We start from the raw sequence: 14,830 nt of genomic DNA on the forward strand, positions 1-14,830 counted from the left end.
TGCATGTCAGAAAAAAAGATCAGGGTAAATGGCAATCCAACCTCAAAAGTCAATGAAAAGGTGTACACTAAAAATGTTGACAATTTTCTCATTCCATCAATAGAAAAGAAGCTTGGTGATGATAATTTCAAGACAATTTTTCAGGGATGGTAATGCATCTTGCCACAGAACAAATAGTGTTAATGCTTTTCTTCAAAAAAGGCAAATCAACTCACTGACATGGCCAGCACACAGTCCGGATCTTAATCCAATTGAAAATGTATGGTGGAAAATGAAAGAACTCCATCTTGCAAAGCTGGAACCAACTTTATGAAGAATATTGTTCTTATTAGAGAAGAACATTCCTCAAAGAATTCAGGTTATCGTTAAATCCAGAGGATGCGAAACAAAGTACTAATTGTGTTTTTTGGTTGATTATTCCATATTCTTTTCCTCAATATTGAATGGTTCCATTTGTTTAGTTTTGTGTGTGTGTGTGTGTGTGTGTGTGTGTGTGTGTGTTTTTCTGTAGTTGATATGGAAAACAGCTAATTTGTTTGAGGTATATTTCACATAACCAGAATGTTGAATTATTAAACAAAAATTGTTTTGTTATGTGTCATATAGGAGTTTTGTTTATTTGTTATAAATAAAATAAATAATAATAAATGTAATAAAAAAGAGAAAATTGTGTGAACTTCATCTTAGTGTGGTAATTATGTAATTTTTGCCAGGGTTGTAGTAATACACATAAACATAAACTTGACGGACAAGTGAGAACTGAAAAAAAAAAAGCAACTTAAATACCAGACAATTAAGGAATAAAAAAAAAAAAAAAAAAAAAAAAAAAAAAAAAAACACTGTGCTGATAACATGAATATCAAATGGTCAACAAAAGAACTACAACAACATTTTAATAAATGAAAAGAAAAGGAAAAGTGCTAGTATTAGCAGGTTAAGTGCTGGCGAAAAAGAGTCTTTAGATGAATCTTGAAAATGAGTAAAGACTCAGCTGTATGAATTGAGATTGGGAGGTCATTTCACCAGCTGGGCACAGTCCAGGATAAGGCCTGTGAGAGTGATTTTGAACTTCTTTGGGACGGCACCACAAGACGTCGTTCACTTGCAGAGCGCAAACTTCTGAAGGGCACATAAGATTTAACCAGTGAGTTTAGGTATGTTGTACATGTACATAATAGTGTCAGACACATTTTGGATTAAGAACAGGGTTTATTTGAAACATAAATCTTTTGTAATTTATAAATGTCTTTAATAATTTATAATGTATAAATTTGCGTTTTCTGCAATTAACAGAGTAAAATTACAAAATACAACTGAATGAGTTTAATTGCATTTATCAGGTTTAGTTTCTTATGTACTACAGTGGTTTGAGAGATGTGTTTCTTCTCACCTATTGACTTTCACCTGGATAGCAGTATGACAGCAAAGTGATTAACTTTTTCAACGCCCGATTACCCACACAGAAGATGTGCTGTTGCCATGGCAACAAATTCCCTAAGTGCATTAGCTTCCATGAATTTCACCGTGCATCCGACCAGGAAGTCGGTGCTCAATATATAGCACAAGAGCAACCAGGAAGAGATTGATTGGAGAGAGTGGTGCTGAAGGATGAGGGGGCATTTGACGGCCGTCTGCCACATCCACACAATAAATCAGCTCATAAGGACACATTGAACTTCAGCATTAGCATTAGTGCAATTTCACTCACTCCATTGCTGAGTAGTTTGGGGTTATCTAAGGTTGCAAATACAGTTTGCAGATAAGGACTGTTTTCTGTTTTGGCTTATTTCATTGTGCATCACTTTGGGCAACATATTGGGTTTAAATGTGTAACTGAAATACATGTGACCTATACTGTCACAAGTGCTGTGCCAAGTGTGCGACTGCACAAGGCCTCGTGCCTCTAGAGTGCCTCGGTCATGGCATGTATTTTATGTAGTATGTGCCTAGCATTTTTATTACTGTTTTTCCACCAATTTTTCCCACCTTTTAAGAAGAAAATTTTAGATGACAGAGGCCTTTGCATCTGAACTCTTCATAAAAAACTACAAACCTATAACTTATTTTTGCGTCCTTATTTACTTATTTAATTGCATTATTAATACTATTATTATCATTATGCATAGATCTTTCAATTCTTATGAGCGTGTGCGTGACCATGATTTGTGAGCAAGCATGTCAGTGAGCATGGCATCGCAATCAATCAGATTTATGTTAAAGTTGCGCTCGTTACTATAGCAAAAAACTGTGTGCAAGATTGGAAACACAGTGTGCATGATTTAGCAAATCACCGAAACAAATTAGTAAATAGTGTGCACAATTTATAAATTTAGGGAACAAAATAGTAAATCATGCACACATTTTAGCCTACTAATTTTTTCCTGCATGCCATGCTCCATACTATGGAAACAGACCCTTAGAAAAAGCGAGCTGTGCTGTTTCTTCCTTTTTCTTTTGTTCAGTGGTCGTTTACATGCTTAATGCATATCGCCACATAATTGATAGTTGTGCAATCTTTTTTTTTTTTTTTTTCATTTAATCTGTAATCCTTAAGAATATAAATTATATTGTTTGTCTAATGGTAATTACATATCAAGTCATATCATATATGTATGTTTCAATATGGAAGGTTTTTATTTTTTATTTTTGTATTTTTTTTTTTACAAAGCCAGAACAGAACATTTGTGCATTTATGATCAACACAATATGTTTTGTTACTAAATGAATCTATGATTTTGAACAAATCTTTTGAATAAATGAGTCAATGAATCACTCCTTAAGAATAGGATTTGCCAACTGGCGGTTTCAGTTTCATATTTATTTATCCATGAATGACTTAAGGTACTATCTTAAAAAAACACACTCATCAAAATAAATAGATGATTGAGAAATTTTTTATCAAGTTTTTATTTGTGAACTAAAATACTTGAAATAATTAAAGCAATAGACTGAAGCTCCACTATTTTGTCCATGCAACTCTTTTCTCAGATCTCCTCTCCTCATCTTTCTAACCCTGCAACCGGCTATCAACCATCTCCCTGCTGCAGACCTTATTCTTCATATGTGACATGTCCTTCGACTCCAGTGCTTTTGCAGGGATGTTGGAGAGTTTGTGCCCTTCTGATTGCAGAGGGCCAGAAATACAGACCCTCACGCGGCTCCTTTGTGACATTGAGCCGGGCAGCTTTACAGACCAGAGCACCTGGAGTTTTCATACGACACTTGCTAATTCTCCATGTGGCCTTATTAAAGCCACTGGCTGCCAAAGCTAAATAGTTGTCACCAATTAGAGTGAGCGTAAATCCAGATCAGTATGGAAGTGAGACTTTCATTGTATATTCATGCATCTGAGGTTTGAGGAGTTTTCATGCAAAAACAGGTTTTATGGAAGTATGCATGTGATGTTTTAATGTACTTCTAACTGCATTAATGAATGCCTAAATGTTTTATTCTTTTAGCCATTGGTGAGCCGGTGAGCATAAACTGGTTCAGTCCTCAAGGTGAGCGCATGATTTCAAACCACAGAGTGATTGTGCATACGGAAGGTGTGCGGTCCAGGCTGACGATCTACAATGCCATCATTGAGGATGCTGGGATATACCGATGCCAGGCTGTGGATGCCAAAGGACAAAGCCAGGAGGCCACGGTGGTGCTGGAGATTTACCGTGAGTTTCCACAGTAACTCCTTGAGAGTCAGTCAGCATGATGAGCATTTGGAAATCAATCATGTACACTAGCCAAAATCATGATGGAGGAATTCTTACAGAATCATAATGGGATTATATTGGATAAAAGTAAAAATTTAATTTATATATATATATATATATATATATATATATATATATATATAAACTTTTATGTTGAAAGAGATGGGATATTATCGCCCTTCAAAGGGACACTTAAAAATAATGAAAATAATAATGGCCGCCATTTTGAAAGGTTGTTCCAAAACTGGTCTCTTCAAAGGGCACTTCGGAATGCAGGACTTAGAAGGGTATAACTGATGGACACTTCAAGCCCCAATGACCCTTTGCACAGGGACGTTGTTTGGCATCACAGACATTTACTTCACTGACAAATGTATGCGTAGTGTTTTTCTATACTGCTGCAATATTTATATGAGTTAAAATTTGTAAATTATTATGGTCAAAATGGCATTGTGCTTGAACAAAAATGCTTTACAGCTACCTTTATCAGTCCGTGTTTCATATACATAGACACAATATCAAATACATATCACATTACATTACATACAGAAATTTAGATTATATTTCACATAAAAGATGATTGGGGGTCAACCAGCAAGACCGGTCACAACTAAAAAGTCAGTTGCAGAAAGGTAGATTGGTCTAATGTGAATCCAAAAAGTAAATTTGGAATTAATTTATTATTATTATTATTATTATTATTATTATTATTATTATTATTGTTGTTGTTGTTGTTGTTGTTGTTTGTATTTATTTTTTATACAAATTATATTGAAATCAAGAATAAGAATAGTATGAGTAATGAACTAATGCTTATGGAATACCAAATTAATTATTTTGGATGAAGGTAAAAATGTAAGAAAAAAATGTATTGTGTTTTATTGATTTATATCAGATTTTTAATAAATTATAAATGTATGTAGATAGATAGACTGATAGATTTATGTAATACATTTTATAATGTTATAATTACTAGTTGCATAATTTTATAATATAATAAATAATTATTTAAATAATAGATAGATAGATAGATAGATAGATAGATAGATAGATAGATAGATAGATAGATAGATAGATAGATAGATAGATAGATAGATAGATAAAGTATAAAATAATTATATTTATCCAAAAGAAACCTTGTAATGCAGATACGCCGCAACCAAAGCCACACACTGGCCTTCTGTGTAGCTCTTCTTCGAAGCACTGTTTTATCCGAGTTGGAGGAAATCAGCCAAGACATGTGAGGTTAAATAAGACTAGAGCAGTCAAATTTTCACTTAAGATTTAATTTAAGACTGAATAGCATTAGGTATCTGCTAGCTGTACTTGTACTACCTGCTTGTTGAGGCAAAAATAGACTCATTTTCAGACTCATTTGCAGTCAGTGCACTCACAATTTTGCACATAACTATAAAAAAAAAAAAAAAAAAATACAGGTTAAATCTGATTGGCCGTCTTTAACATCCAGGACTCACACTGTACCAATCCACCAGGAAACAGAGGCATTCGCAGGAAAAATAAAAAATAAAATTGCCTCATTGATTCATATGAGGGGTCAGAAAAATAATCTCATTGTCATTTTGCTTCTCAAGTACATGTATACCAATTTAAGAATGTATGGATATTTGTACTGGGAAAAAAGACAAAAAAAAAATATAATAATAATAATAATAATAATTGCAGTCTATATACATTATGAAATTGATGTAATGAAGGTTTATTTATTATTATTATTATTTTATGAATAATTATTCTATAACAACAATAAGAGACCCCTCCCCTCAAATTCTTTGTTGTTTGTGTTAATTCTGCATCTGTGGTTTATCATTTACAGATCATCAAATTGGACAAATTTATTACAATTTAATGATTTAATCTTGTGAAATGTATTTTAACACAACATAGCATTTAAAAAAAAAAAAAGATAATAAACGGCAACAAGTTAACTATAAATTAAAACTTGGATGAAAATTCTCTTGCGTGATATTTCTTTAAAATAATGTTTTATTTTTATTATGTTTTATTCTATTATTTCTATTGTTATTATTATTATTATTATTACTCTGTTAAGTACATTTTAGCGTGCAATATCAATATATATTTTTTTCATAATTTCATGTTAAACTTAAAGTTATTCATTTCACAAGGTTACGGTTTTTCTCAGAAGACAGAACCAGTTATAGATAAGAACTGGTCCTTCGTTCCAAATTCTACTCAGTGTTGATGTCATTCAGGCTGAACTGTGACATTATAAAGGTTGATACGCTTAAAAATGCAGAAAATAATAGCAAATCACTGTCATTGCATTAATATATATATATATATATATATATATATATATATATATATATATATATATATATATATATGTATATGTATATATGTATATATATATATATATATATATATATATATATATATATATATATATATATATATACTTATTTTTATTTTATTTTTTTGACTAAATCAAATCAATCAGTTATTTCTGTAAGATGACCTTCAGTACAGACCATTATATTAGACAGTATTCACAGCATTCTTGTGCTGAAATGAATCACTATATTCAGTGTTTTCAGCAGGTCAAGCACTAAATAAATGTCTGTAATAATGTAGAAACAAGGCCCAGTGTGATGCTCTGCCCTGACCTCACAGCACAGGCTTATGACATTCAGAAAAGTGATTCGAGACAAACAGCAAGAGATTATTTCTATTTACAAGCATTTTTGTCCTTGAGAGACTGAATGCAATCTCATTCAGAGCATTCATTTGATTTGTGACTCTCATTATAATTTAAGTAAAAAGAGAAGCACTTCTATCGAAATGTACTTGCTTTCATTTGTGCTGTAAATGTTTGTGCAAAGAACTCAGTGGTTTCTCTTTCATCACACTGGAGAATAGTGGATAAATAAAAAGGGTAACACTTTGTTTTGATAGTCCACTTTACTTTTATCCTACTGAATAGACGTAACTTTGCAAGTACATGACAACTTATTTTACTAACCCTAACTTAAACCCAATAGTCTACTATTATTCCTCTTATGGTCTAATGAGAGTTAGAATGTATTGAAAAATACCATATTCATATTGAGATCATTGTTATTTTAGTATTGAAAAAGATATCATTATAGTTCCTCTTCAGGAACTCGAGCTGAACCAAAAACTCTATGGGGAATGCCTATTGCTTGAGCGACTCTGAATATCATGTGCAATCTGTCCAATGGAAGTGCGTGATGTCATGGGCGGGGTGACGTAGCGACCAGGAAGCTATAAAAGCACGTGCCGCGAAGCTGGCATCTGTTTGTGCATGTCATCAGTCTGTCTTGTCAGTCTTAGTGTTGTCTGTCACTATAAGCTCCTGCATTATGTAAAAGAGCAAGTGAAGACTAGACATTTAATCCTCTTGGCGCCACGGTCGAGTTTACTCGACAAGATGCGGCAATGAATAAAACGGACGATTTTGTAAAATAATTTTGTAAAATGGCAGACATGTAATACTTCATCTCTGACTAAAAAAAAAAACGTCATGCTTCTATACAAAATCTTCAAGCTAGATTGCATTGAGTCAGTGCAAACAAAAGCTAATGGGAGAGTGAACCATTTTATCTCTTCCACCCACGAACGTAGTGGAACTGAGAGGCTCGCCACCCCTTCGGGGGTCTCAAAAAGTTAGATAGGTTGCCCCCTGTGGGTGCTCAACTTCAAGACACCGATTTAGCTGCCTCAATAAGACCAGAGGTCAGTCTCAAGAGACTGATTCCCTTAGTAGATTATTTAGCAACTTGGAAACTACGGTCACTTTATCTCAATGGGTCCTGCACACAGTAGAAAAAGGTTATCACATTCAGTTTGGTTCTCCACCACCGAGATTCTACGGGGTTATCCTGATGTTAGTCGGACCCGAGCAGGCTTTGGTTATGTAACAAGAACTGAATACCCTATTAAGGAAGGAGGCCATCGAGATGGTCCCTCCTTAAGATAAGGAATCTGGGTTTTACAGCCGCTATTTCATAGTTCCAAAGAAGGATTGTGTCCGATCATAGATCTGCGTCAGTTAAATCACTCAGTTATGAGGCTGAAATTCAAAATGCTCACCATCAAGTTTGTTGTATTGCAAATCAGGTCAGGGGACTGGTTTGTCACGATAGATCTCAAAGACACATACTTCTATGTCTCCATCCTTCAACAACACAGGAAGTTTCTGAGGTTCGCTTTCAGGAAGAAGCATACCAATAATGAGTACATCCTTTCGGCCTTGCACTCTCACACTGCTCGTTTACGAAGTGTGTAGATGCGACTCTGGCTCCACTACAACTGCAGGGCATCCGCATATTAAATTATATAGACGATTGGTTGATTTTAGCACAGTCAGAGCAGATGGCAGTTCAACATTGAAATTGGGGAGCTGGGTTTGAGACTGAACGCCAAGAAAAGTGTACTTTCTCCATTATGGAGGACCACTTATCTAGGCGTACTATGGGATTCGACCACGATGCAGGCACCTCTGTCCCCTGCTTATATCGAGTCCATCCTCACGTCAGTCAAGAGAGAAGGCTGGTCACTCAATTTTCAAAATGTTTGTGTCTGATGGGTCTGACTGGGTCCATTGTGTCTGATGGCAGCTGCGTCCAACGTGATACCTTTTGGCCTTGCTGTACAAGACCCCCCTTCAGTGGTGGCTCAAGACCAAGGGATTTTCCCCAAGGGGGAATTCAATTTGAAATATCAAGATCAAGTGATGATGCCTCCGTGCCTTAGTGCTGGGAGCTCCCTGTCACCATGTAACGCTAGCGACGGACATGTCCCTCACTGGCTGGGGTGCAGTCATGAGTGGCCACCCTGCCTGCGGTTTATGGAGTGGTCACCATCTGACGTGGCATATCAAATGTCTAGAGATGATAGCTGTGTATCGAGCATTAAAATATTTCCTCCCAGATCTGAGAAGTTACCATGTGTTGGTGCGCACCGATGACACATCTGTGTTCTCTTAAATCAACCACCCGGGTGGTCTGCTTTTGTGACCACTGTACAAGCAGGCACATGTTTGGTCCCATGAAAACTCCTCTCACTCAGTATATAGCAGTATATATTGCTGAAAATCTCAATGTAGGAGCAGATGTACTGTCGAGACATGGTCCGAGGTCCGGACAATGGAGACTTCCCCCCGAGGTTGTGAAGCAGATATGGAGAGTTTTTGGCATAACTCAGGTGGACCTCTTTGCGACTCAAGAGGCGTCACAATGTCCCCTCTAGTCCTCTCTAGTTCATCCAGCTCCTCTGGGACTGGACGCTATGGTACAGACTTGGTCGATGCTTCATCTGTACACTTTTCCCTGATCGTTCTGCTCCCGAGAGTTCTGGCAAGAGTATGCTGGGACAGGTTCTGTCTTCTGTTAGTAGCCCCTCTCTGGCCGGGCCGAGTATGGTTCTCAGATCTGATCTCGCTCCTCGACAGCACTCCATGGGAGATTCCGATCAGGACAGATCTACTCTCACAGGTGCAGGGAATGATAATTCACCCTCGCCCGGAGTTATAGAAACTGGCACAGCTCATAGCATCCGGTCTCTCATCCAAGGTTGCTGAGACCATCCCCCAATCCAGAGCTCCCTCAATAAGGAAACTGTACTCTCTGAGATGGAAACACTTCAACTTATGGTGCAGAGACTGCCAGCTTAACACTGCTAACTGCCCAGTTGATACAGATCTGGAGTTTCTACAAACCAGGTTCTCTGCAGGGTTAACCTAATCCACCTTAGAAGTATACTTGGTGGCCATTGTAGCTACCATGTCTCCTTCCGTGGCCAGTAAGTGGGCAGATACCTCCTAGCGACATGTTTCCTCCGCGGTGCGCTGAGGCCTCCAGTATGGTCCCATGTTCCCCCCTGAGACTTGGGTGTGGTATTAGATGGTCTTTGCAAAGCTCCATTCAAGTCGATTAAAGATATATCAGATCGACATCTGACCCTTAAGACTGCCTTCCTGCTGGCTATTACTTCTCTAAAGAGAGTTGGAGATCTTCAGGCCCTCTCAGTGGCCCCTACTTACCTCAACGTTGGCCAGAACATTTCTATACTCTTGAGCGAGTTATGTTCCAAAAATTCCCTCTGTCACACCACAACCTATAGTGCTGCAGGCCTTCTGCCCTCCTCCCTTTCGGGAGCCTGACCAGGAAAAGCTTTATTGTATGTGTCCAGTTCGAGCACTGGACACATACGTCCACAGAGCTGGCCTGTGGAGAATGTCAGACCAATTGCTTGTGTGCTATGGTCCCCCCCAAGAGGTGCTTTCCTGCATCTAAGCAGACCCTTAGTCATTGGCCTATGAGTCCTCTGGTCTCCCCTCGTCGATAGGAGTCAGGGCTCAATCTACATGGGGTATTGTGGCCTCCAAGGCCTTTTAAGCAGGTGTGTCCATGCTGGACATCTGCAACATTGCAGGGTAGTCCACATCCTCCACCTTTGTGAGATTCTATGATCTAGATATGCGAGCCACTCCCGGCTCTTCTGGAGTTCCTGAAGAGGAATGTCTCAAGGTTACGCATGTAACCATGGTTCCTCGAGGGAACGAGATGCTGCGTCTCGATGCCATACTCCCAGCACCCCTGCCAGCACTTGCTTCTATACTCAAAGCTGATGCCAGCTGTGCTGCATTTGCTTTTATAGCTTCCTGGTCACTACGTTAACCCGCCTGTGACATCAAGCCCTTCCATTTGACAGATTGCATAAAATATTCACACAATATTTTGTTCATGCAAAAGGCGTTCCCCATAGTGTTTTCAATGCAGCGTCTCATTCCCTCGAGGAACCATGGTTATATGGGTAACCTAGAGACGTATTTTATTATTTTTTTTAAATTTGTTTTCTTTTTTCAACATTTGCCGTTTTATTTTTAGTCAGTTTAAGTAATTTCAGTTTTGTTTTATTATTATTATTATTATTAGTATTATTATTATAATTATTATTATTCGCTGCGGTTTTATTTCAGTATATATATATATATATTTTTTTTTTTAATTTATTTATTTATTAACACTAATGCATTAACTAGCATTAACTAACAATGAGCAATGCATTTGGTAAACATTCATCTTTATTTATTCAACTTTATTTAATCAACTGTCCATTATTAGTAAACATTGAAATTAACACTAACTAAGATTAATAAATGCTTTAGAAGTATTTTTCATTGTTACTTAATTATCTTATTGTAAAGTGTCCTTTTTATTTTGATGTTTGCATTATTATCAGTTAACGTTTATTCCGATTAACAAAAATGTTTCATTCATTCTTTTTTTTTTAAATAGATTAATAAATAATTAAATAAATAATGGCTTACAAAATGTAAAAATGCTCATAAAAGTTAAAAATCCATTTAAACTTTTTATTGGAAATAAAAAAAAAAAAATTGGGAAGAAAAAAAAAGTATATATATATATAAATTTATATTGGAAAATATTTATTGCTATCACTGCTGTAAAACTGATCACCACACAGAATATGCAGAATATCAACAACTTTAGGAGTCAGCTGTCCATGGTAGTCCTTACAATACCAGCACAATAACACACTCAGCGAAATATTGTCTAATTATCATTATCGATAAAATCCCATATTGAGATATATATTTTTGTTAATATCGCACACTCCTAATGTAAAATTTTGTTTTAATAATAATAATAATAATAAATATGAGAAGTGCCCTTTTTTCCACTTGAGCCCTGCCCCTCAAAATGTTTGTGCACATCCCTGTCCAAACCGGTTTGAGTGTCATTCTATTGTTTTACACAGAATAAAATTTTTGAAGTATGTTGGTGTACAAACAGCTTACAGTAGCCATTGACTTCCATAATATTTTATTTCTGTATTTATTTTTTCATACTATGGAAGTCAGTGGGTACTATAAAAAAGTTTGATGTTACCCACTATTCAAAATATCTTATTTTGTGCTTGAGAGTAAATAAATGTTGACAAAACTTTAATTTTTGGGTGAACTATGCTTTTAATCATAACAATGAGATATATTAATAACAGGATTTGGTTACTTGAGAACATGTGAATTTATTGTCTGTTTGATTACAGAGAAGCTGACGTTCCGCGAGGTGAAGACGCCACAGGATTTTCTTCATGGTGATGATGCTGAGGTCATCTGCGATGTCATCGGTTCACCCGTGCCAGCCATGTCCTGGTTCTACAAGAACAAAGAAATCACATCTGAACCCAACAGTAAGTATGCTCACAATGAATGTGGTGGTGCCATGATGGTATGTGTATGATTACCATATTCATATACAATATGGTACTTCAAAGAATACTATGGAATTTTCAAGGTATTGTACATATTGTCTAACTCTGCTTCGTAAAATTTTCTCCAACTCTATTTCACTAACTCTGGGTGGAGTTTCCATTCCCCCATCGGTAGTGTCTGTCTGGACATTAAATCTGCTCCCACATTCAAACGCCCTGGAATGTAAACTGCCCTGAGTGACAGGAACTTGTCCTGGGCCCAAAGAAAAAACCTGCCTCGCTATCTGGTTCCGATTGCGTGAGCGCAGAACCCCCTGGTGATTTATATAATATATTGTTGCTGTGTTGTCCACCCATACTAGGACATGACAGCCCCTCAAATAATGGATGAAATATTTCAGAACCAGAAATACGGCTATCAGCTCAAGGCAATTGATGTGCCAATCGAGCTGATGACCCTCCCATTCCCCTTGAGCTGGGTGACTATCCAAGACCGTTCCCCAGCCCATCGGGGAGGAATCCGTCGTTAGCAGTCTGCGATGACACGGTGCCCCTAGAGTGGCACCCAAGGCAAGGAACCGGGGTCTGAGCCACAGAGATGGTGTACGAAGCCCGCGGCACGTCACTTTTATTTGCCTTCGAGGATTGGCTCTTGGATGAAATCCTCTGGCTTTTAGCCACAACTTAAATGGTCTCATGTGCAACAGCCCCAAAGGAATCATCATGGATGCTGAAGCCATGAAACCTAACATCTTTTGATACTGATGAACAGTGCGACCTTGGCCTAGCCTGACCTTGCTCCTGGTCTGCTGAATGGTATCGATCCGAGCGGGAGACAGTTGTGCCACATCATGCCGTTGAAACGTGGAGGATGACGAATGAATTGGATACTGTATCCTATCCGTACTGTGCTCAATACCCACGCAGAAATGCCCGGCAGAAGTTTCCACGCTGCCAGACTCTCTGAGAGTGGTACCAATTTTAACACTTCCTTTTGAGGGGATGTTAAATATTCCGTGTCCTGAATGACAGCAGGAAACACTGGAACATCTAAACAAAAAGAATACACCGCACCCCGAAGCACAAAAAGTGGCGGGGATGGAGGGGTTTTGTGAGGGTAACGGGAAGGGGGTGAATGCTCCATTGTGTGCCTAGAGCCACTAGCTCGGTGCCCTGAAGCGATGGACCAGCAGAGGACAACTGTACTAGCTGCTCTAGAGACCTCCGTAGAGGTAGCGAGCATCTTAGTACATCTTGAGTGCGGCGAGGAAGGAACTGACGAATGCTTCTTCAATGCCTAACTAAAGCTGATATAGAACGGCCGATGGCACAGGCCGTTCGCTTGGTCGCATGGGGAGACAAATCCGTGGCTCGACGAAACTCAGCGACCACTTCCTTATGTGCCTAAAGCCAATTGCTCAATGCCCTGAAGCGGCGGACCGGCAGTGGACGACTGTACTAGCTGTTCTAGAGACCTCCGTGGAGGTAGCTAGCCTCTTAGCACCGTTTCCGAGCAGTAAATGAGAGAAGCGCTCGCCAGAGATCGCTGTGCCCTGATGGCACTGAGAAGAGACGGGCACCATGTAATGCTCTTCCCCAACAAACAAAAAAGTAATGGTGTGTATCCAGTTCAGACATGGAAAGTGAGCATGGAGGAACACAACACTTCCCATTTCATTGTCTCATCCTAACGAAGATTTGTAGCAGACGAAAGAATTTTCCTGATGCACATGCACAGAATGATCTGAAGACAAAAGACCTGTTGAGGCACCTGTGGCTTATCTATTCATAGACCCATGTTGTGGGTGCGCTCCGATGACGTCATCAACTGAGGCTATATTACCGCCGGGTCAATTCTATTGACGTGTTACACACATTATTCACAGCTGGTCACGAAAAATATGTTTCCCAATGCGCTAAGCAGCGCAGCTTCGACTGAAGCTTTTGAAAGGGAACTTGGACATCATCTCGATGCAACTCTCAACTTCTCATATACATGCCTCAAATGTAAAAACTGTAAATGTATGGCTTTCAGCTTTTAATGTTGTGTCATCTTTTTTACAAATATCTGTAAAAATTATTTATTGTTATTTATGTATTAATATTATTAAATTTAGATTTAATTGTATTTTATTTATTTATTTATTTTAAGACTACCAGGGGGTTGGATGGGTTCTAAATTTCCACAGTTGTTTTTTGTTTTTTGTTTTTTTTTTATACTATTGTAACCAGAACAAAATTAAATAAACAGTTGTTAAAAAAAGAACAGTTAATCACTTTAAGAAGTCAAATATTACCTCGTAATGGTAAGAAATTTTTTGGTTATTCATCAGAAGGTGCTCTTCACTTGATATAACATAGTGACATAACAAGGTACTATATAACATTTGCCATGTGAATCTAACCATAACGTCGACAAATGGAAAAGTCATCCAGTTATTTATTATTGTGTTAATTTATTATTGTTTATTATCGTGCATTTAGCCCCAACAGCAGGGGCTGTTTTTACCCCAAATTGATAAACTTTTTCATAATCTTCCATTTTTGAAAAACACCCCTAAAAAAATCACAAAATCTCCAGCCCATCCAAAGACATATATATATATATATATATATATATATATATATATATATATATATATATATATATATATATAGAGAGAGAGAGAGAGAGAGAGAGAGAGAGAGAGAGAGAGAGAGAGAGAGAGAGATTTTTTTTAATGCACTTTGAATTAAGCACATAAACCACGTTCACTGTCTGAATTAAGTAAAGTTATCTGCCGAAGGAATAAAAATTTCTGTCTATCTTTTAATTGTCAAACTATTAATTAGAATTAAAATGCAGAACTTTGACAAGATATCTGCACTTTCCAGCCTGG

General features: G+C 37.4%; 1 protein-coding gene across 1 annotated transcript in view; it reads left to right on the forward strand.

Annotated features, from left to right (window-relative positions):
* Positions 1-14,830, forward strand: part of LOC113066415 (neural cell adhesion molecule 2) — a 104,068-nt gene that overhangs the window by 21,601 nt on the left and 67,637 nt on the right. Inside the window, exons 5-6 of the mRNA XM_026238313.1 lie at positions 3,459-3,665; positions 11,787-11,930. Coding sequence (XP_026094098.1) covers positions 3,459-3,665; positions 11,787-11,930 — 351 coding nt within the window. The remainder of the gene's footprint in view (positions 1-3,458; positions 3,666-11,786; positions 11,931-14,830) is intronic.

Source organism: Carassius auratus, chromosome 50, assembly GCF_003368295.1.
Source record: "Carassius auratus strain Wakin chromosome 50, ASM336829v1, whole genome shotgun sequence".
NCBI classification, from domain to species: domain Eukaryota; kingdom Metazoa; phylum Chordata; class Actinopteri; order Cypriniformes; family Cyprinidae; genus Carassius; species Carassius auratus.